Source organism: Cyprinus carpio, chromosome A20 (genome assembly GCF_018340385.1).
Source record: "Cyprinus carpio isolate SPL01 chromosome A20, ASM1834038v1, whole genome shotgun sequence".
Lineage (NCBI taxonomy): Eukaryota > Metazoa > Chordata > Actinopteri > Cypriniformes > Cyprinidae > Cyprinus > Cyprinus carpio.
In genome coordinates, this window is record NC_056591.1 from 25,055,425 (window position 1) to 25,079,989 (window position 24,565).

At 35.0% G+C, this 24,565-nt stretch overlaps 1 protein-coding gene across 3 annotated transcripts in view; it reads left to right on the plus strand.

The window, feature by feature from the left end:
• Positions 1 to 20,571, plus strand: part of LOC109113109 (runt-related transcription factor 2-like) — a 41,909-nt gene extending 21,338 nt beyond the window's left edge. Inside the window, exons 6-9 of one of the 3 annotated variants that reach the window (XM_042778236.1) lie at positions 10,828 to 11,001; positions 12,125 to 12,157; positions 12,246 to 12,480; positions 17,134 to 17,309. In XM_042778236.1, coding sequence (XP_042634170.1) covers positions 10,828 to 11,001; positions 12,125 to 12,157; positions 12,246 to 12,480; positions 17,134 to 17,170 — 479 coding nt within the window. In that variant the 3' untranslated portion in view covers positions 17,171 to 17,309. Of the gene's footprint in view, positions 1 to 10,827; positions 11,002 to 12,124; positions 12,158 to 12,245; positions 12,481 to 17,133; positions 17,310 to 19,668 lie in introns of those variants that run through there. The other 2 variants (XM_042778238.1, XM_042778237.1) reach the window with 2 other exon arrangements.
• Positions 20,572 to 24,565: the final 3,994 nt, after the last annotated feature.

Here is a 24,565-nt window from a genome sequence, read left to right on the forward strand (position 1 = left end):
CATATGGTACTAGTATTTAGAGGCACTTAGACACAACGGCTGTATATGGTCTTGATTCTTCATTGTATTACAATGGCCTCTAGCAACTACAGGCCTTGTCTTTGATGTGAAGACTTCCTCTATTCCTGCCTTATCTATAAGTGAAGTTTTGAAAGGCTTGCAGGCCGTGTTTTTGTGCGTATGAACAGATGAAAGGGTCAGAGTACAGAGGTCTTTTGTGGGGGCTTTTTTGTACTGATGATTTGATATTGTAAAGCTCCTGTCTCGGCTTTGTCTTAAATATTCTTCTGTTTTTACAGTATGCTGTCAGATTGCAATTAAGAAGGCCACGTCTGTGATACACCAAAAGATTTCACAAGTTTACTGCATATATTGTGTAGTATTGACTGTTTAATGCTTGCTATTTTTAATATTTTCTTTAAAAATGTTTAAACATTCTACATTATTATTAATGCTTCATTTAATATTTAAGTATTATTTAAATAATATTAAAATAATTATTTATTATTATTATTCATATTTATAATATATTTTTTATTATAAAATGTAATATTTTATACAGGACATTGTACTATAACATGGATTAAATGTGCATTGACAAAATAAATATACTTATTTTGATTTCAAGTTGACTTGAAAAAAAAAACTGTTTATAAAATATGGTTATTTCTAATTTAATTTTGTGTAAAAATGTCCTAACATTGGCAGTTTGTAATGAGTCATTTCCAGTTCATTCATCACACTGGAAATGGAAGTGCATTGCATTGTGGGATTCAGTATTCAATGCAGTGCACTATGGTTGTATACTGAAATTGCATACTAACATATACTGTTGTTACTATCGTTGCAGTATATATGTACACTATTACTACTATAGTTAATATTTTTATTTTTTATATTTTCCATTTTATTTACAATTTTAGTAATTTTGTTGTTGTTGTTGTTTGTAATTATTATTATTATAAGTATGTCTATATAGTTCCTATTAATTTTGACTTTATTTATTGTAGTACTTACAGTTTAATTTAAATAAATTGAGAATTGATGCCTTGGCAGCTAGTGTAAATAAAATGAGTTTTAATTTTAGTTTTAGTTAACTGTAATAACCATGTATTGTGCATAATATGCCGATTTTCTTTATGCATGCCAGAGAATAACAATATGAATACCTACTACATTTACCATAATGCAAGGCACTGATCTTGACTCCACATTTGTTAACATAACAACATGCAATATGATGAGGTCATGTGACCAGCATAGTGACATCACATGAGAACTAGATAGCTGTGAAATTTTGTACTGTCTTGTACACCAAATATAGTAGGTAATATGACAGTATGGATACAATTCAAATCAAGTCAACGTCTTGAAGCAACTACAGGATCTTTGCAGGTGTTTGAAAACTTAAAACTTAAAATGAGTTTTAAAGCATGGCATCAATTAAGCAGAGACAAGGGAGAAATAAATGAACCCAGAAATAAATGAACAGAGTCTGGTTAAACATCACCTGTGCTCTGAGCACGTGCACATGTCCATGTGTTCACTGACACTGATCGTTACGGGACTAATTACACGTGCCCTCTTAATAATTTCACATTTTTTCACCCTGATTTTATCGAAGAACGCCTCATTTATAATTCTGCCTCATTAAACCTCAAATTGGTGTTAATGAGAAGGTAATTAAGGAAGAGGCCCGTCTCGCATGTTCAGACAATGCCTACAGTGTGCTGTCAGCCAAACACCTGATGGCACATTTCTATGTGTTTATATATTTTGAGAATCATAGAAATAACTGTAACATGTTTTTGTACATAAAATTCTTAGTATTTCAGTCAAAATATCCTCATTAGGTCCAGTACGGGTGGATGTAATGTTCATTTGGGTCGTGTTTTTCTTCCTCCACCACACAGCCCTCATTCTGAGGGTGATATCCAGTACAGGAAGTGTATTAATGTGTTTGTGTATTTAATAGATCTTGATGGGTGCCATATGAACTGTGAATCAATAGGGCCAGGAAAGCGCTAGACAATGAGAGCGTTGAGTATTTGAATGTGACAGACGTGAGTTTCTTCTTGATTGGCTCACACGTGAGGCTTTCTGGTAGCCAGAAGAGCTCAGCAAGTCCAAACAGCTGTTTGTTATCGCAGTTGTATCATAAAGGCCCGTTCACACCAAGAATGATAACTAAAAAGATTAGCATCCACACCAGCGGATGATATCGTCTGTTTATTCTAAGCACACGCTTGTCTGCCGCTTTCAATTGTCGAGCCTGTTATAGCAGGATTGATTCTGATTGGGCGTCAATGTTTTTAACGTTCATCAGCTGGAAAAAAATCATTCTGGAAATGATTCCAACGATGTCATTTCTCTGTGTCTTTATCGTTATAGCCGTGGTGTGGACTCTTCTATTCTTTTTTAATACTGAGAACGATTTTTAAAACTATATCTTTATCATTATTTTTATAGTTGTCGTCCTTGGTGTGAACAGACCTTAACAGTGCAACCATGCTGTCTTAACATTTGAATTGAGTTGTGGAGAGGTTTTTTTTTGTTGTTGTTATTTTAAAGGTTTTTGCTAGAAAGTCTTGGATACGTTGTTGCTCATTGTTGCTAAATGGCTGCTATTCTGTAAGCTGACAAACATCTGAATGAAGTTAGCAATACTGTGTAACACACAGCCAACAAAGAACTGTACAATTTTTAAGATGCAAGGTGGATGTTTCAACCTCTTCTTTTACTAATTTACTAGACACCTTTGTCTTTAATTTCTTCCCTTTTTTCATAAAGGTAAGGTAAAGGTAAGATTTTAGTATTTTTGAAAGAAGTCTCTTATTTTTCAAGGCTGCATATATTTGATCAAAAATACAATAAAAACAGTAATAATGTGAAATATTATTACAATTTTAAAATAACTGTTATTTAAATTTAAAAATGTATTCCTGTAATGGTAAAGCTAAATTTTCAGCAGCCATTACTCATTAAACAGTTGTTCTTATTATCAGTGTTTTCAAAATTAGAAATTATGCATAGAAAGTTATTCAAAAAAATCATACTCACCCTAAACTGTTAACGGTAGTATATATATATAAATATATATATATATATATATATATATATATATATATATATATATATATATATTTTTTTTTTTTTTTTTTTTTTTTTATATTTTATTTTATCCACAATAAAATATATAGGCAAATGGTCATTTGGTGTTTTAAAAAGTTTCAATATATCCTATAATTCAAGTAATTTCTGTTTCATGTAACTGATTTATACATTTGAAACTATGGATACTTTTAATGACATAGATATAAATAATTTATCATTCAATACTCTGCTAAAACATAGAACATGCGTTCATTTCTCGTCAACACATGAAACACATTTAGATTAAAAATAAAAATGCAATAATATTATTGATGTCACTATTCATAAAAATGCTAGTATTAGTGAACTTTCATGTTTTATACTTTAATGCTTTTTTGTGATCTTTGAATAACATTTCCCTATAAACTTTGTCAAACAATGTCAATTCAAAAATGTACAGAAATAGTGAAATTTCAGGAGCATGTCTTCCTAGTACAGATGACCTAAGAAAACAGGGCTCAGATGTCATGCGACTTAAAAACAGCATTTTATTGGTTACTTTCAACTGTGCCTTATTAATTCCAACAGGGCAGTGTCAGTGGTAAAAAAAAAAAATAAAAATATATTAAATGACCTGTTGCTATATAATATGCATGACATGTTGCTACAGTAGTACCAGGTTTTTGTTTGTTTGTTTTGCTTTCTTTTTTTTTTTTTTAAGAAAATTAAAAAATATGTTAACAAAAAATACCTGCTTGTGGTTTGCTGCTGCTTCCATGAAGTGTGTGTGTGTCTCTCTAAGTCTTTGTATACACACTAACTCCTAATAGCACTCATTAAGCGTCATTTGATCTAATAGTCGGGGTGGGGTTGGTTAAACTAACATACCTGCACTGGGGGGCCTGTGTAATTATGGATTCAGTGTTAGACTGTCACTCTGCGTAACACCTTTAGGAAGCGCTCTATGCATCTTTGTCTCTCCGCAGCTCAATCACAGAAGTCAAATGGCACGACTGTAAGAAGTCGCAGAGACCGCAAGTAAATCTGCTTAAAATCTCTTTCCAAGTGGATTTGCTTGAAGCTAAAATCCCAAATCTGACACGAGTCTCATTGTTTTGACAATCTCACACATCAACAAGTTGAAAGGGGATAATAATTTAGCCTTAGCAATAACAGTGGCTGATATTACCGTAAAAAAAAACAGCAGATTTGGTGCGTCGTGCGGCACTTCTTTCAAAGCAGACCACACAAAACTGATAGGCATTGTTGAAGCTCACAAAGAATGAAGTAAAAAGAAGTGGGTTTTGCTTAGCAGAGGCGTCGTTTTGGGCCAAGTTAAGTTTACAATGGGAACTGCTCACATAAAACCAACCAAAACAAGAGAGTAGAAGGAGAGAAAACCAGAACCACAGGCTCGATCCGTTCAGGCTGCGTGTGAAGGTGCCAACCGCCGAGGTCGCAGGCTCAGGCTGTGTGTGTTTGCGTCTGGTTTGGATAGTCGCTGCGTACATCGGCGCTGCATCATTAGAAGTCGAGAAATACTGATGGCGCCCGGTTTCGAGTCACACTGCTTTCATATCCGCATGGAGGTGATGAAGAAGTGTGCCTGCGGTTTAAAAAGGGCTGAGGGCCTTTTGCATTGGTGTGTGTGTGTGTGTGTCTCTGTACCCGTTCTCTGCTTGGCTTGCCTCCTAAATGCTGAAATGTAAAGACCACACAGACACCTGGCAGTACTCCACAACAGCCTGGCTTTTTCCTCCCACTTTCCTTTTTCTCCTTCCCCCTCTCTCTTTCTCTGATTTTCTTTTCCAGTTTATTCCGTTCTTCCGCTGACTTTCTCAGAAACCCTGTTGATGACGGCCGGTGATGAATTTCCATAATTTCCGGGCTGCTGTATGTGCGTCGACTATTCGATGGGAAAGATCTGTAAGATTTCTCTAAAATATTCCCTGTCCAATGTTAGAATGACATTCAGCAGATGTTTTTGTGACATTTACAGTGGCCTCACCCAAAGGTAGTCATGTCATGTTTGTTTGAGGTGAAACAGTATCACTGATGGAGACAGATAATGAAGATATTTTGGGTTATTTTAGCCTTCTCTCAAATACTTATTCTCTTTAAATATTACAGTTGACACGAAAACACTTGTTAATGAGAGAGAAGCGATTCCACAGCAAAAGGTTTATGATGAAATTCTGTTCTAAAATAAAATATAAGATTCACAGCTTTGATTACTTTGTTCCTATGATACTGCTTTTTAATTAATTAATTATTATTATTATTTTTTTTTTATCATATACCGTTCAAAGGTTTGGAAAAATTAAGATTTTTTTTATGTTTTTGAAAGAAGTCTTTTATGTTCACCAAGGCTGCATTTATTTGACCAAAAACACAGTAAAGGCAGTAATATTGTGAAATATTATTACAGTTAAAAATAACTGTTTTCTAGTTTAATATATTTCAAATGATTTCTGAAGGATCATGTGACACTGAATATGGCTGCTGAAAATTCAGCTTTTCCACAGGAATTAATTACATTTTAAAATGTATTTAAATAGACGTATATATATATATAATTTTTGGCCAAAAAAATGGCATATAAAATAAAGCCAAAGTTGAACTGACACTGACAGTGACTTAAAATCATCAGTTCCTGTGTCTATTGCTCATTACCATCAGAATTTGTTTTTGGATTATTAGTGTTTGTTTAGATTTACTTGTGCAAACAGCTTCTCATGCTGTTCGTCTAATGTTCCAAGAAACCTCAGATCATATATTTCACACTCAATTTTTTTCCCCCATTGTTCGTGGATCAGTTGGTGTGGTCATATACAGACTAACCCTATCATCAAAGGAAGCCTGAAAACAGAAATTACTCCATTATAATTCTCTCTGCTCTTTGATACTCAACCTGAGATAAGATCTGTGTCAGCTGGAGACTGGGCCACATCCCACAGGGCCATTTAAACATCTGGAATGAATGTGTTAGTGCTTCCGCTCTGTGATTGGACATGGAAGTGCTAGCTATCGAAAATCTCACTCCACTGGCTGGGGGATGACAGGAATTTTTGGGACTTTCCCTCCAGCTGTGATATCATCTGGTTTCCTGGCTCTCTTATATACCTCTCCTCATACAGATGATGCCCCTGTGCTCATTCCTGTACTGTCTGTCACTAAGATATTTTAGGACCCTTAAAGTCATGAAGCCTGCATTTCAGCAGGGCTAAGTTCTCAATTTTGAAAAAAAATAAAATAAATGAAAGTAGCATGGACATCTGTGGTTCGGCCACTTATACACATATAATTTACTATCTGTAAGTTATTGAATCTGTAAGTAAATGCTAACCCACGCTGAAAAAAAATTGATTTAACTAAAACTTTTTAATAGGATAGTTCACTCAAAAATTAAAATGTCTTTCACTATTTACTCACACTCAAGTTATTCCAAACTTTGATGTTATTTCTTCTGCTGAACACAAAAGGGTATTTTGAAGAATGTGGGTAACCAAAAAGCTAATGGTCCCCACTGACTTCCATAGTGGTTTTTCCTCAACTGTTTGGATGCCCACATTCTTACTGATCTTAATCTTTAAACAAAAATTTTTAGTTGAACTTAGTCAATGTTTTTTAGTTATATGAGCATATTTATACTGAATAGATTCCAAACTAAAAATCGAACAAATATTAGTGTAGTCCCAACATGAAAATAAAGTTAAAACAGAATGCATACCAATTGTGTTGCTTCGGTATTGTAACTAAGTAAACTGAACAAGTATCAAAAAAAAAAAAAAAAAAAAATCTGTTCATTTGCATTTTTTATTCTGTATTGCTTGTGTGGATTATCTATATATTATAATATCTATAATTGTCATAGCTTTCCAACATGCATAACTATTAATGTCTCAAACATGTTTGTGTTTCATTTTTTGTTTTGTCTTTTATTTTAGCCTTTTTCTGTGTTTTCCCCAGTTTTGATTGAAAAATATAGAGTAGACAGAAATTGCGGGGAAAAAGTGAAAGAACCAAAAGCAAGAATTGTTGCCAATTAGACACAAAATCACTAGGCCACAGCTCCAGCCAATAACTTTTTCTCAGAAGCATACAAAACAATTTTTCATAATTGTCACAGCTTTTCACATGCATGTGTGGGAGAGACCATTATTTAGTTATTAACTATATTTGATCAGAGGTTCTTCAGAGGTCCAGTGACAGCTGCCCTGAGGCAACCTGTCGAGCTCAACAGAACAGTACAAAGGTGCTTGTGATCTTTCTAACACTCGTTCCTGGTTTTGTATTTTATCCACACCGTTGGGATTGAACCTAAAACCTTAGCAGCCCAGACTTTTAACCACTTGGCTGCACCCTCCCCCAAGAGATACTTCGTGGGTGAGTAAATATAACCGGATACATTAACCAAACCGAGGTGGATACATATTCCTCACAGACAGAATCAAAAACAAGCCACTTAACATTCCAGAACTCTTACTGAAAATTCCCGTTGTTTTGCAAATTCATCTCTGGTGTTCCTATTACCTGTATGTGGTCTTATTGTAACTTCTGCTCCGGTGATTCTCAACACTCCCAGAAAAATGTAAATATCACTCCTTGCAAATCTATCTTTAGGGAGGCTGGATCAGTACGGATGCACACTGAAGACTCTAAATTTACCGTTAATCAGAGTACACTGTCTGTCTGAGCACAGAACATTATGTTTCATATGAATCTCTGTGAAATTAAGCTGCACAAAGCACATCTTTGTCTGTTTGATTTCCCCAACAGGATTTATGTTACTATCGCTGTCTGGATTCAGCTTGTCACAAAAAAATATAGTTTGGCTTTTTATAGTAGACAGCTTTGTGTGAAAAGGGCAAGCGTGATTTCACCAAGTACAACATGTTCCTGGATTAACATACTTGTTGATCCTGGAACAACATTTCATTCAACCAATCAGAACTTAGATATAACTTTTCAGGAAATATCTGATTTAGGCTTACAATCATGGTTAGGTGCTTCTACACCCTTGTTAATCAGCTATCATTTCCCACTGATTTTAGTAATAAATTATGGGTAGGGTTAGGTATAGGGGTAGGGACTGGGTTAAGTCTATATTTTTGGACAATAATGCTGATCCAGGATCATCAAAACATGTTGATCCAGGAACATGTCTTACTTGGCAAAATCACTGCGACCGTGTGAAAAGGTATGGTTTGCTCAAGTGCTGCACTTCCTGGGAGGTTGAGTTATACTAGCTTTTAGCTTTTACATATGTGTCACATTGCTCGCAAGTTCAAAGGCAGAGTCCAATGCAACAATGTCCCGAAGTCACACTCAGAGTCAGGTTAATGATTTTTCCATTAGCTGTAATGTTTTCGTTGTGATGAAATACTATATTATTTAAATTTCTCACGCTTCTACAGAAGACATGCATGATATTAAGGATGAAGTATGTAATTTCTGAACGATTAAGGGCACCAAATGGAAATAATGAATGAGAATGTTTTTAAACAGCTTTCTCAAACACCTTTTCTGGCATAGGTTGGTAAAATACACTGGGAAAAAATATATTCTTACTCAGTATTTTTGTCTTGTTTTCCAGTACAAATATTCTTACATTTATATATATGTACTTGAAAAGCAAAGTGACAGGAATAATTCACCCAAAAAATGAAAAATGTAGATGAGTCTGTTTCTTCATCGAACAGATTTGGAGACTTTTATCATTAGATCACTTGCTCACCGGTGGATCCTCTGCAGTGAATGGGTGCCGTCAGAATGAGAATCCAAACAGATGATAAAACATCACAATAATTCACAAGTAATCCACATGACTCCAGTCCATCAGTTAACATTGTGTGAAGTGGAAACCTGTTTTGTGAAAATCCATCAAAATGAAGTGAGTTTAAACATAAACAACAAGAAAAAAAGATCTGTCAGTTGAGTACATAAAGTTAATTCAGCGGGAAAACAAGATTATTTTCTTACCACCTTGACAAGTTTTTTCTTGTTTTAATCACAAATTCAGGAAACTTTTCAGGAAACCTCTCAGGATACTTAAGTAAACACATCTTGAATGGTTAAATGAAATACTAAGTAAAAATAAGTACAATAAGTTTTTGTATTTTTATTTTTTTGCTGCACAGATAGTCTCGCCCACCAAAAAGCCCTTGTAAGTGAAGAATTTAGAGTGAAATAACCTCACTGCAGACACTGAACTAAGAGAAATCACATAATCACAGATTTGTAAAGGTGCTGACAGTTAAACTCAGAATTGTTTAGGGTGGGGGGGTGCTGAGATGAAAGATTGCTCCTCTAAATACAGTCTATCAGCACCTATGAATTACTTATAGCTGCCTTTACATATTAAGAAAATATAAATGACACTTCACCTTTAATACTGATTCATACAGTAGTTTATATTCTAGACATTCTAAAGTACTTTAGCGATTTGATTATGAAACTTTTCTGAGTGTTTGCAGCTTCTCTTTGTTCTTCTGGCGCAGGCCGGTTAGTCAAGATATAGAGGTAACTTTTTCTGTCGGTGCCAACTGGAGCGCTGCCAACTCCAGCAGGAGTTTTTCTCTTTCTCCTGTTTGATATTTACTTTACAGCCTTCTCCAAAAAACTGCTGCAGTCTGAGGGAACCACTGGGACGTTTTAATGTGGAAAAGGGGGTAGTTGTGTATTGGGCCGCGATGCTGTCTTATCCGTCTCTAATTTGCCGAGAATAGACTTGAGGCTATGGACTCTTAAACACTCTACTTCTAGCGTTCCAGAAAGGTGCTGGCCAGAGTCACCATGCATTGTGCTCAGAGGAGGCACATGCGGTCTTGTATTATATGAGATTCGTCTTGTCTGGGAAGGTTGAGTGTGTTATTATATGCCAAGCATAGCACTTCATTGTCAAAGCCAAATCCCCGCCCTGATGGGACAGATTAATAGATATTTTAAGTATATGGAATATGTAATATTTGAAACTTTTTTAAAATTAAATTAGATTTAGTTCAGAGTCACGGTAGATTGTGGCTTGAAAGACTTAAATGTCATGGGGCATAATGAAAACTCTTATAAAGAGGGGAAATGGAACACCTGTCTCATTGTCAAACCTACTGTATGCCATACAGTACATACACGTCATAGACTGGCTCACATTTTCATGCTAGGAGATACAATCAATTTCAAGACCCACTAAAAATGTTTAGAGTAAATTATATGGGGCGGAATTATATTATTATATAAAATATATATATATATGTTTTAATATGTTATGCTAGATGGTATATAATTGCTTACTGTATAGTGAATTAGTAAACAAATTGGATTTTGTGTAATTTCTTTCACTCGATAAACTGTTAATTAATAATAATAATTGAATGTCATTTCATTCTTTTAATAACTGAAATATTTGGACATTTAACGCTTACATAATTACATTAAAATCTTTGTTGTGAATACATTTAGAGTACAAATGCATTAATTAATTTCTCAAATTTGTGAGTCTTTTGAATGATTCAGAAGAACTGGCTAATGAGAATAATTTGTTTGTGAATCGGACTACATGTTGTTTGTATTTATTGAATGAGAAGCAGAAGTTCAAGTCACATTGCTCTGATAAGTGACACATTTGTGATGTGTCATGTTGGAAACATGTAAATACAAGTTATGCCCAACAACAAACTTGTACATTTTTTAATTTTAGATTTTTTTTTTTTATTAAAGGCAGTATGTTGTTTGCAGGGCACAGGCCGAAGCTGGATGACTCGCCGAAGGCCGGACTGTTCTCTGACCGTCTCAGTGAACTGGAGCGTATCCGGCAGACCACCATGCGGGTTACCATGCCAACACAAATGCCACGGCCCTCGCTTAGCAGCCCCAACTCCTTCACACCTCAGGGGCAGACGCAGATAACAGGTATGAGATTTCTATTCTATTCTATTCTATTCTGAGAGGTGCATCCTGATGGTTTTAAATTAAATAGATAGATAGATAGATAGATAGATAGATAGATAGATAGATAGATAGATAGATAGATAGATAGATAGATAGATAGAAAAATTATAGATATACACTCACACATATAACTATACTATTTTTTAAATGTTTAAAACGTTCCCTGTAATTCATCAAATACGCAGGCAGTGTTCATTTACAAATGTTTTACTGACATCATCTGCACGTAAAACTACATGAATGAAGTAAATGATACTTAAAGTCACCGCTAACCTGTCAGAATTGTTGTTTGTTTTAGTCAAGTCTTCACTTACAGTGATTATATTTACTCATCCTCCCAAGCATTTCAGCATATCTGGTGTCTGTCACTGTTACAGTAATGTCTATTCGTCTAAGCACAAAGTAGTTTATCTAAGCTGAAATCGCACACTGCAACATGATGGACAAGTGGAAACTGAGTGCGGACAGCCTAAGGCAGTGCGTTGTGTCACTGTGAGAGAACAGGATATCACCTGTCCTTAATTACTGCTCTGAGAGCGCATGTCCTGTACTCTGGGTCCTGTTACTGTACTGTGACTGAATCTGAGAATGAATGCACTGTATTTTGTTGACTTTAGCGATTATTTGCCTGCTTTAAAATTGATACTTGTCATGACAGAAAGCTTGAATTATTAGGCATGAAATATGTTATCTTAGACAAACATTTGAGAATGCCTTCATTTAAATGCTTTGCCCAAGGGATCACATTGTTTTTGCTAACCACATAAAGGCTCTAGATGAGACAGACAAATATAAATAAAACAGTTAAATTGTCAGTTTTAACTAAATTAATGATAAGATATACTGATTAATTAACATATTCATATTAATGTGTATATACTGTATATACAGTTTGTATATATATATATATATATATATTATATATATATATATACACACACACACACACACACACACACTAAAATCTATAAATAAATAAATAACATTGATTCTATTGCATTTTTGTCTAAACAATGGAAGTTAATGGGAACCGAAACTGTTTAGTTGCCAACATTCTTGAAATTTCTAATTTTGTGTTCCACAGAAGAAAGAAAATGTTACAGGTTTGAACCAACATGTAAGTAAATGATGACAGACGTTAAATTTTTGGGTGGACTGTCCCTGTAACCACTTTTCTTTGACCTTTTCTCTATTTGTACCGTTAGATCCACGCCAGGCTCAGTCTTCCCCACCTTGGTCATATGACCAGACGTACCCATCGTACCTGAGTCCCATGGCCTCCCCGTCCGTGCACTCCACCACCCCGCTCTCATCCAGCCGGGCCACAGGGCTGCCATCCATCAGCGATGTGCCCAGACGCCTCCCAGGTAACCTCCAGCCTCAGCCCTACAGCAGGTGCGCCCCCTACCCCTCGCGTCCGACACTGCAGTGGGCAGCAGGGTGGGCACTGTTTTATCATGATTTGCACATTTAGAAGGATGGGGATTTGTGTGAATAATGCAACTTTGTTTATACAGCTTTTGAAAGATATTTGAAAACTAAGGTGAATTTACTAGTTTAAATATTTTAAGAGATATTTAAATTTTTTAAGTTAAATCTCATTTTTTTAAAATGTCTCTTAAATGAAATTTACCAAGCAGAACTCCAAAAATAATAACTGTCTTCAGACAAGTTTCCGGAAAAATGCCATTAATTTCACAGCATTGAAAAAATTACACACTTTAACTATTTTTAATTTTTTTTATTTTTTTACTGCTGCTCTGCCATAACAGAAGAAGACCTGAAAGAGAAAACTAACAATTAAATAAATGATAACAGATTATGCTAAATTCTTCTATATCAGCAAAACTTGTTGCATTCAGTGTTATTTTTGTAATATTTATATGCTATTATGGTTTTAACATTTAAATGTTTTTTTAATTAGCTTTAGAGAGGTTTTTGCACTGAAATGTGCACAAAAGTGTTGTAAATTTTGTGAATTTACTCTTAAATGTGTTGGATGACAGTTTAATTAGATTCATGAAAATCAGTAACAATCAAGAAAAAGTGTGGGGCTTCATTTTGGGAGGGCTATTTTCTGAAATTATAATTTTTCTTTAATGGTCTGTCAGTCATATTAAACAAATCATAGCATTAAATTTCAGTGTCATAATTTGTTAGAAACACAATCTTAAATTTGATTTTTATTAGCTAATGGTACTCTAGATATGTAAACGGAGACGGTTTTTAAAATTGGACTGCTCCATGAGCGTATTTTTAAAACTCGTGGGGAAGGAAAAAGAGGTTTCCTTTGCTCCTCTTTCCATGGCTTTGATCCTGTGTAGTATATCGTTAATAACAGACCAAGACATAATAACAGGCCAGTGGCTGGCAAATAAAGCCGCTTTATAGTGTTACGCTTTCCAGAGAACCTTTGGGGAATGGAAGGCCACTTGGTGCCCTACTTGCACCCCATAAGCTAATTTGTCCTCATGTGCCCTGCAACACACCCAGAAACATACCCTTTAAAGAATAAATGTAGACGGACAAGTTTCCATTTCCAAATACCTGTTTGACTCAGTGCCAGGTAAGTTTTTTCATGCCCATAGTCGTGCGTCATACATTGATGAGTACCTTTTGAGGCTTAAAGTGTTTAAACAAGAATCTCCCTCACCTGAGCGCTGGCTGCCAGCTTCTAGACACCTGCCACCCGCCTGTCGTTTTTAATTAATTTAGGTATATCATCCATTCATTTGATGCCGGCACATGAGATTTTGTTAATAAAACATTTGATGTGAGATAAGGACACAGCTCTTTGATGTGTCACGCAACTTAACTGTAAGAGGAACAGTGCAAATATGCATTGTTGTTGTCTATTGCATATATAAAAACTTTTCAGGAGAATTTGCACATTGTCCACAGTGTTTTGTGTTGCAGTGGTGATAATATACTTCTGAACTCAAGGGGGCAATAGTTACCTCAGTGTTTGTGCCTTTAAACTTAGATTGTTATTCTTTAGATCTTTGGCTACAACAATTTTAATAGTAAAGAGTGTAATATATATATATATATATTAGGGCTGTCAAATGATTAATCACGATTAATCACATCCAAAATAAAAGTTTTGTTTACATAATATATGTGTGTATACTGTGTATATTTATTATGTATATATAAAATACACACACATGCATGTTTATATTTAAGAAGAATATGTTATGTTTATATATTAAATATATTTATATATAATATAAAATATAAGAATATAAATATATAAATGTATATACATGTAAATATTTTCTAAATATATAATTTATGTGTGTGTATTTATATATACATAATAAATATACCCTGTACACATACATATATTATGTAAACAAAACTTTTTTATTTTGGATGTGATTAATCGTGATTAATCATTTGACAGCCCTAATATATATATATATATATATATATATATATATATATATATATATATATAACACATTTGTTATTTTATTACTATTTATATGCTGTCATAGTTTTTATTCATATTTTTAATTAGCTTTTATTTTTATATTTTCATTTTACATTTTCATATTTTATATTTTATTTTATTTTCAATTAAAAAATTTAGTTTAATGTGCTTTTGTCATTTTTTAATATTTCTAATAGTTTTAATTTATTTACATTTTAATTTTATTAACTTATTTCAGCTAGTTGGCAAGGCGGCATTTATGATTTTCGTATATTTCAAGTTTTTTTTTGTTTTATTTCAGTTTATTGCAGATTAAGCAACACAGGTTGCAATATGAATTATAGGTCTGATTCATTTTTGAAAATAATAATGTGTGAAATCGAGCTTGAAGCGTATGTTTTTACGTAGTTGTCGGATTTAGAAAGTTAGAGGCTTAGCTTTAGCATTGTAGCAAACAAAGAGTAAAAACTACTGCACTGTTGTATGGTGACATCATTCCTCATGTAGATATGACTTAAACTTGTAAATAACCGATAATTGTTCGGTTCACCTGAAACGAATCGTTCTTGCCAAATAAGTGAAAGTGACGTGACATACAGCCAAGTATGGTGACCCATACTCAGAATTCGTGCTCTGCATTTAACCCATCCAAAGCGCACACACACAGCAGTGAACACACACACACCGTAGTGGGCAGCCATTTATGCTGCGGCGCCCGGGGAGCAGTTGGGGGTTAGTTGCCTTGCTCAAGGGCACCTCAGTCGTGATATTGCCGGCCCGAGACTCAAACCCACAACCTTAGGGTGAGGAGTCAAACTTGCTAACCATTAGGCCACAACTTATAAGTTCTACAGACATAGCATCTGTTCTCCAGACCAGCACCATTTCGTCTATGGATTTTTGGTGACTAGCAGAGAATGTATGTAAATAACTTTTTTGCTTTTATCATTTGGCCTATTATTCAGAGCACAGGCTCTCTGTATACCCTAGGGCGAGAAAACCATTATCGTCAGCCACTTGAACCAAAGAATTTAGAATATAAAGGAAAAAGGGTATGGGCGTTGAGGGGAAAAGGAGACACGACTAGCGTTAGTGACAAGCCATGCCTCCGCAAATCGCCCACGTTTAACCATGCCACCCAGTTGGCCCACAGGCGCAGACATGGTGACAAGAAAGACGCCGTTTGATTTATGAAAACAGCTCTGCGCCAGGGAGGCGAGGCTGTTTCTTTTTGTTCCTTTACCCCTTGGCACTAGCACTAGCTATAGACCATTAGCGGTTTCTGATTTTTGGAGGGAAATAAAGAAAATCTTAAGGACAGAAGGGCAGATGGACCGTTTTTGCCTGGGTTTATAATGCTGAAGATACCAGGAGCCCACAACAGCGCAGACGTCTGTCTCTCTTGCTACGATGCTGCCTCACGCCCCTCTAAACATTTCCAAATGTGTGACCGATTATGCACTCCTATTTTTGTTTGTTGTTTTAGTATGTGCCGGCGGGGCGATTGATCGTTTTTGTGTTTTATTTGTGTTTTGTGTGCGGCGGGCGAGGAGCAATTTAAACATGCACACAGCATACAGAGGCATATACATACCCCGGAGACAAAAATGAACTGAGACATATAACCGCACACATGAATACACATACACATGAACTTGTATGTGACAAAGAGGAAAAACCACAATGAAGTGAAGCCAGCTAATCGATAAACTGTTCTGCTCTGCATGTCTCTAATTTAAAGTTAATGGTTGTTTTTTAATAGCTACATTCTGTCATTTAAATTTGGTTTTTAGATTAACTTTTTTTAGTTTAACTAGTTTAAAATGCATAGGATTTTTATATTTTACATATATTTTTTATATATTTTATAATAATACATTCATTCAGCAAGGATGCATTAAATAATTAACATTTATGTTACAAAATATTTGTGTTTCAAATAAGTGTTATTTTGAACTTTTCATTTATCATAGAATCCTGAAAAAAACAGTGTATCATGGTTTCCACAAAAGTTATGTAGCATGTGCGTTTTTCACATTTAACAATATACTGTATAAAAAAAAAAAATCAGCATACTAAAATGATTTCTGAACGAACATGTGACACTGAAAACTGGAGTAATGGTGCTGAAAATTCAGCCTTGTCATATAAAGAATAAAATTTACATTTTAAAATATATTCAAATAGATAACAGTTATTTAGAATTTAAAAAATATTTCAGTTTTAGTGTGTTTTTTTTATCAAATAAATACAAATAAATACATTAAAATAAAAAAAATAATAATTCACATAAAATAGCAGTGAAACAATAAGATACAATATTCACATAAAATAGCAGTGAAACAATAAGATACAATCGAATTGAATCCTCTTAAAAGTCAGTTACAAAAAGGTATATTGGTCTAACTTAAATCCAAAAACTAAGACTGATTGCCCCTTGTATAACTAGTAGTTGGTCATAGTTTTTTTATAGTTTTTTCTTATTTATGTGGCTCTTGGTTAAACATGGTTGTAGTTAAATGAATGTGTGGGGGAAAAAAATTCAATGTAACTCAACTGTGTTGTCATGATTGTTCATTGCTGTAATTTCTGTCTTCAATAGTATTTAAATCCTTCCATACTTCTATAAAAAGTAACCTCAACATTTGTTTCTGTAGGTTCGACAGATTTGAGTCCTTTTCCTGGCCAGTTTGAGCGTCAGTTCCCCGCTTTCTCCTCACTCACCGAGAGTCGATTTTCCAGTCCCAGAATGCACTACCCGGCCACCTTCACGTACACGCCCACCCCCGTCACCACCGGAATGTCCCTCGGCAGCCCTCACTACCATCCCCGCACCTTCCCCCGCCGATACCCCGGACTCCTATCCCCAGAAACCAAAAGCGGACCCTCCAGAGCAGCAGCACACCTTATCTACATACTACGGTGCCTCTTCGGGCTCCTTACCAGTTCTCTATGGTTACGGGAGGATTGGACTCCCGATCCGATCGCCCACCCGGATGATGCCGTCTTTGTACTAGCGGCACTTTTTCCACGGGAACCCAGCAACTGGTCAACCCAAACCTCCCAGTCCAGGCTTTTTAGGCTGATGGAAGTGGGGGTGTGGGAGGGAGACCGGTAGTCATAGCAAAAAACTCCCCACTCTGCTTCATCTGCTGGTAGAATGGATGAAGGCGTGTGGTGCGGCCATATTGATCAGACAAATAAGTGAGCGTGGATCCTGTCCCAAAACGAACGGCAATGGTTTTAAAGCACAAAACCTTACTAGGATGTTCATCCCTGGCTCGCTGAGCTACTTTTCCATCACTAACATGAGTATTTATGAGCCTGTTGAAAGGGAAGATTTTTTACAATGGGACTTTGTTGTGTAATACATTATTCTGGACCTTTTGACTCTGGGAATCATTTGTCATAAGTGGGATTATTTGGAATGAAGGGGAATAGAGATGGATTGAGTATTTCATTAGCATTATGTTAGTATATTACTTGTCTTGGCAGTTTTTGTTTTATAATAATCGTTTAAAGCACTGAACAAACACCCTGTATTGATAGTTTGTGATCAAATCTCTATTGTGCTTTTTGTGCATTTTTTGAGGTGTAGCATTTAAGTTTTTATCTATTATGTATTTGATTAAAGGATTTAAAGTAACTTATAAAAGCCATAGATGAATTAATGTATTGGAACTTGAGTCATAGAGGGAATATTTTTTGTAAAGCATGTATGTTCAAAGTTAATGCAACTAATTTCTGTGCCTTAATTGATCACACAGAGTTGTAGTTGAAAGTCGAATGCGTTTTTAAAGTGAAATAAGTCTCTAAGTACACTGTACATTTGTAAGCAGTTAATATTGGCTTGGTACTAAATGCTTTTTCATTCTTTAAAGCTTTAAACCAAGAAACAGCCACGGATGCTGACAAAGTGTGTGCCAATGTGCTAGATCTAAGCTTTCTTTGATGGCATGTGCTGGGATAAATTCTATTTAGCTTTTATGTGCTTAATCAAATGTGGCTGGGAAAGGTTTTCAGTGGGGGAATATTGAAGGTTCTGGATGTTGTTCATACAACGGATATTCTTTTCAACATAATGGGAGCAATACATATCCAGTTATGGCACTATAATACCAGTTGCAAGCAATGCAGCTAATTTTCTAATTTAAAGTTTTTAATAGCTACATTCTGTCATTTAAATTTGGTTTTTAGATTAACTGTTTTTAAGTTTAACTACGTTTAAAAATGCATAGGATTTTTATATTTTACATAGATTTTTTTATATATTTTATAAGTAATACATTCATTCAGCAAGGATGCATTAAATTAATTAACATTTATGTTACAAAATATTTGTGTTCAAATAAGTGTTATTTTGAACTTTTCATTTATCATAGAATCCCTGAAAAAAAAACGTGTGTATCGTGGTTCTCCACAAAAGTTATGTAGCATGTGCGTTTTTCACATTTAACAATATACTGTATAAAAAAAAAAAATCAGCATACTAAAATGATTTCTGAACGAACATGTGACACTGAAAACTGGAGTAATGGTGCTGAAAATTCAGCCTTGTCATCACATGTATAAATTACATTTTAAAATATATTCAAATAGATAACAGTTATTTAGAATTTAAAAAATATTTCAGTTTTAGTGTGTTTTTTTTATCAAATAAATACAAATAAATACATTAAAATAAAAAAAATAATAATTCACATAATTTTTTTTCCTTTCTTTTTAGCAGTGCTTTTTTTTTTTCCTCTTTTTCTTTTTTGCTTTCTAAACAATAAGATAACACATAAAATAGCAGTGAAACAATAAGATACAATCGAATTGAATCTCAAAAAGTTATTAATATGATTTTTTTTCTTCTCAACTGGTCATAACTCTTAAAAGTAATTTGACTGATTGCCCCTTGTATAACTAGTAGTTGGTCAAACTAGTTTTAACATAGTTTCTGCTTATGCAACTGGCTCTTGGTTAAACAAGGTTGTAGTTAAATGAAGTGGGGAAAAAAATTCAATGTAACTCAACTGTGTTGTCATGATTGTTCATTGCTGTAATTTCTGTCTTCAATAGTATTTAAATCCTTCCATACTTCTATAAAAAGGTAACCTCAACATTTGTTTATGTAGGTTCGACAGATTTGAGTCCTTTTCCTGGCCAGTTTGAGCGTCAGTTCCCCCGCTTTCTCCTCACTCACCGAGAGCGATTTTCCAGTCCCAGAATGCACTACCCGGCCACCTTCACGTACACGCCCACCCCCGTCACCACCGGAATGTCCCTCGGCAGCCCTCACTACCATACCTACCTTCCCCCGCCGTACCCCGGCTCCACCCAGAACCAAAGCGGACCCTTCCAGAGCAGCAGCACACCTTATCTCTACTACGGTGCCTCCTCGGGCTCCTACCAGTTCTCTATGGTTACGGGAGGAGACAGATCGCCCACCCGGATGATGCCGTCTTGTACTAGCGCATCCACGGGAACCAGCCTGGTCAACCCAAACCTCCCAGTCCAGGCTGATGGAAGTGGGGGTGTGGAGGGAGACGGTAGTCATAGCAACTCCCCCACTCTGCTTCATCCTGCTGGTAGAATGGATGAAGGCGTGTGGAGGCCATATTGATCAGACAGTTACGTGAGCGTGGAACCTCCAAACGAACGGCATGGTTTTAAAGCACAAACCTTACTAGGATGTTCATCCTGGCTCGCTGAGCTACTTTCCCTCACTAACATGAGTATTTATGAGCCTGTTGAAAGGGAAGTATTTTTTACAATGGACTTTGTTGTTGTAATACATTATTCTGGACCTTTTGACCTCTGGGAATCATTGTCATAAGCGGGATTATTTGGAATTGAAGGAATAGAGATGGATTGAGTATTTCATTAGCATTATGTTATTATTTACTTGTCTTGGCATGTTTTTAATATATCGTTTAAAGCACTGAACAACACCTGTATGATAGTTTGTGATCAAATATCTCTTTTTGTGCTTTTTTAAGTTAAGCATTTAAGTTATACGTATTTGATAAAAGGATTTAAAGTAACTTATAAAAGCCATAGATGAATTAATGTATTTGGAACTTGAGTCATAGAGGGAATATTTTTGTAAAGCATGTATGTTCAAGTTAATGCAACTAATTTCTGTGCCTTAATTGATCACACAGAGTTGTATGTTGAAGTCGAATGCGTTTAAAGTGAAATAGAGTCTCTAAGTACACTACATTTGTAAGCAGTTAATATTGCTTGGTACTAAATGCTTTTTCATTCTTTTAAAGCTTTAAACCAAAGAAACAGCCACGGATGCTGAAAAGTGTTTGCCAATGTGCTAGATCAAGCTTTCTTTGATGTGCATGTGCTGGGATAATTTATTTAGCTTTTATGTTGCTTAATCAAATGTGGCTGGGAAAGGTTTCCAGTGGGGGAATATTGAAGGTTCTGGATGTGTCATACATGGATATTCTTTTCAACATAACTGGAGCAATACATATCCAGTTATGGCACTATAATACCAGTTGCAGCAATGCAGCTAATTTTTTTTTTTTTTTTTTTTTTTTTTGGAATGTGTTTATAGTATTTAAACCTTCAGTTTAAGTTTGGGGTCAGTAATATTTTTTAAGAAATTAATATTAAAAAAAGATGCATCAAGTTGATCAAAAATGACAGTTAATACATTTATACATGAAAAAAAAAATCTATTTCAAATAAATGCTGTTATTTTTTATTCTTTAAAGAATCCTTGAAAAATAAACGTCAGTTTCCACAAAAGTACGAAACTGTTTTCAACATATGAAAATGTTTTCAATATTTCAACTCCGTTTTCAGTTTTCAATGTTTATAAGATGTATTATTATAAATGTTTTAAACATTTATAATAATAATAATAATAATAATAATAATAATAATAATAATACATGTTTTTTGAGCAGCAAATCAGCATATTAGAATGATTTTTAAAAAGGATCATGTAACACTGAAGACTGGAGTAATGATACTGAAAATTCAGCTTTGAATCACAGGAAAAATTACATTTAAAAAATCTTACTGTGCCCAAACTTTTAACCAGTTGTGTAGCTACATTTTATTCCATTGATATGGTGGTACATTGTCAGTTTTGCTAATGAAAATCTTCATTATCAGCTCAGAAATGTGCAAATTAGGTTCATCATGTCAGAATACTAGTTTTCCCCTAGTTCACCAGTCATCGACAGATTGATTTACCCAACTACAATTGTCTAACAGAGTTATATTCATCAAGTGCCTTACAGCTGGAACTATACAGACCTCACCAAACAACTGAAAGCTTTCCTCGAAGCAGTGCTTATTATTTGGCTTGTAAAGCCTATATTTAAGCAATTAAATTACAATAAACCAAAGCTCTTAGCATGAGTTGGATGTGTTTCTGACCTTCTTTACCTTAACAGTGGTCCAGTATTGCATCTCTGTTAGGACTAGTCATGGTTCATTTTGCTTGAATTCATCACAGGATCCGGGTCTGCATTCCCAGTTATCCCATCCTGACAGCCACACGGCTTCAAATCAGGGCGTCTACCTATTAGTTGAAATAGCTGTGAGTGTTCGAAATGTTTACAACGTTCAGAGACCATGTTGTATATTACAGGCGGTAAATACACCACCCTAGTTTTGTTGAATTATTATCTCATTTCTTCTTTTGTAAATTAGTATTTATCTGACAGGTTAACTGAGGGCAATTTGTAGCAATTTTGTCTCTGGTTCTTGCATGCTCTGTTTCCTTTGCACATCTGTGTTTAAATGATCTCGCCTTTCTTCTCTGTGAAGCCTGTTCTCTTTTATCCACGGATAGAAAAAGGGGTTAAGGGAAATTATCATGACAACAGTGAAAGAAATTGGCTTTTTTGATTGTTTAATGTTGTTATAATAGTTTTCTTTGTAAGAGAAATAAAAATAAATTTTTGCAATGATCTCGTCCGTCTCGAAAGTAGTATTCTATCATAATTTCCTGGCATTACTTTGTTCCTTTTTAAATATATCATCTCCGTCATTAAACTTTCTCCTCTGTCTCTTTTTCCCCGTTTGACGTTGATTAAAAGTCACATTGGGGCTTTAAGGAAGACTAATGGCCAGAAGTCCATGCGTCGGGTTGTTCCATTTACATACAGTTTCATTGCCTTATCAATGAACCTTGAAGGTACCTGGCTGGAGATGAAAGCTGGGAAGCAGCTCAAGGATTGTGCACTACTGTCGAACGCACTGACTTGGACCGAAGTCTGGATCAACATTTGCTTTGGATGGTCCTGGAAGTGCACGGCTGGCCTCAGTGCTGCGTTTGTCTCTCTGGTACTGATGTCTGTTAAATAGGAACTGTTACACATTACTTGAAGACATAACGGGCATAATCAGAGAGTGATCCATCTCCATTTAAACCAGGAGCATTCCTGGGATTTCCATGAATATGAACTGAGTGGGAAAAGCAAGTTTCATGTTCACACTTCAGTTGTTCCGATCTGCATCCCGCGATTATTGAGCCAGAGACAACAAGGTCCTTAAAGGAGTAGTTCACCCTAAACTGAAAATTAGCTGAAAATATACCCAGCCTCTGGCCATCCAAGATGTAGATGAGTCTGTTTCTTCATTTGGAGAAATTTAGCATTACATTTCTTGCTCACCAATGGATCCTCTGCAGTGAATGGGTGCCATCAGAATGAGAGTCCAAACAGCAGATAAAAACATCACGGTAATCATCACAAGACTCCAATCCATCAATTATTGTATTGTGAAGTGAAAAACTGCATGTTTGTAATAAATAAATACATTATCAAGACGTTCAACTTCAAAACATTGCTTCTGGAAAAACACTGATCCTCTATCCATAAAATTGCTGTTTTTTTCCAGAGAAAAAGTAGTCTGATATGAATCAGGAAATAAATATGCACAGATTGAGCACTGTTTACATGCATTATTATGGAATATGGACTTGTATTTTATCCTGAAACTGCAGTTTAAAGTAAAATACCTGATTTGTTTCTTACAAGCAGCTTTTCACTTCACATTTATCAATGGAGTGGAGTGATGTGGATTACTTGTGGATTATTGTGATATTTTTATCAGCAGTTTGGATTCTCATTCTAACGGTAGCCATTTATTGCAGTGGATCCATTGGTGAGCAAGTGATGTAACGCTAAATTTCTTCAAATCTGTTTTGATGCAGAAACAAACTCATGTACATCTTGAATGGCCTGAGGGTTAGTAAATTCTCAGCACATTTTCATTTTTGGTTAAACTATTCCTTTAATCTGGCTGGATAACAAAGAAATTGTTCAGAGTGTTTCTTTGTTTTAAATGTATCAAAAGTCTGTTCTGTATTTTTCCAGATTTAAATTAGATTTTAAATCCAATGTTTTCAGTGTGCTCTCAGACTTTTGGGCCCCATTGTGCATTATGAAATACAGTGAAATCTGAAGTAATGCTGGGTGTGTTGAATATTTGAGAGGGTGCTGTACCTGGTACCATATTGTTCTTGGTCAAGAAAAGCTCCCCCAGATTTTCCCTTTAACATCAATCTTTCAATTACTGTCTTACCAAGAGAGAAACCAGGAGAGAGACCCACCCACAAAGCAGTCAGCACCTCTGTGTCAAACAACCCAAGACAAACTTCACTCAGTCTGCAAACAGTCTGTGTTAGGGCACTAAAGAAAAGGCAAAATCTAAACAGCTTTTAAACAAGGCAAATATATCTGAAAAGCAAAGTCACACATCTTAATTTAGGTTGCTGTTGTTGTTGTTTTGTTTTCCTACACCATTTACCAATAGTATTACATTTAAACACAAATATAGCTCAGTTTAGTGAAGTTTATGCTTAAAACAAAATTAAAACTCTAATGAAAATATTAATTCAAAGGAATAGTCCACCCAAAAATGAAAATGTGATCATTTACACAATCATATGTTGTTCCAAAATTAAATAAAAGTCAACAATTATACAATGACTTCACTTTCAGCTGATAGTGAACATAGAACAAAGTTCATCGATTATCAAACAACTTCTACCCATTAATAAAGCAACTTTAAAGAAGACAATAGTGTCGATATTCAAATCAATTGAGTTTCATGTTGAATCAATTTCAT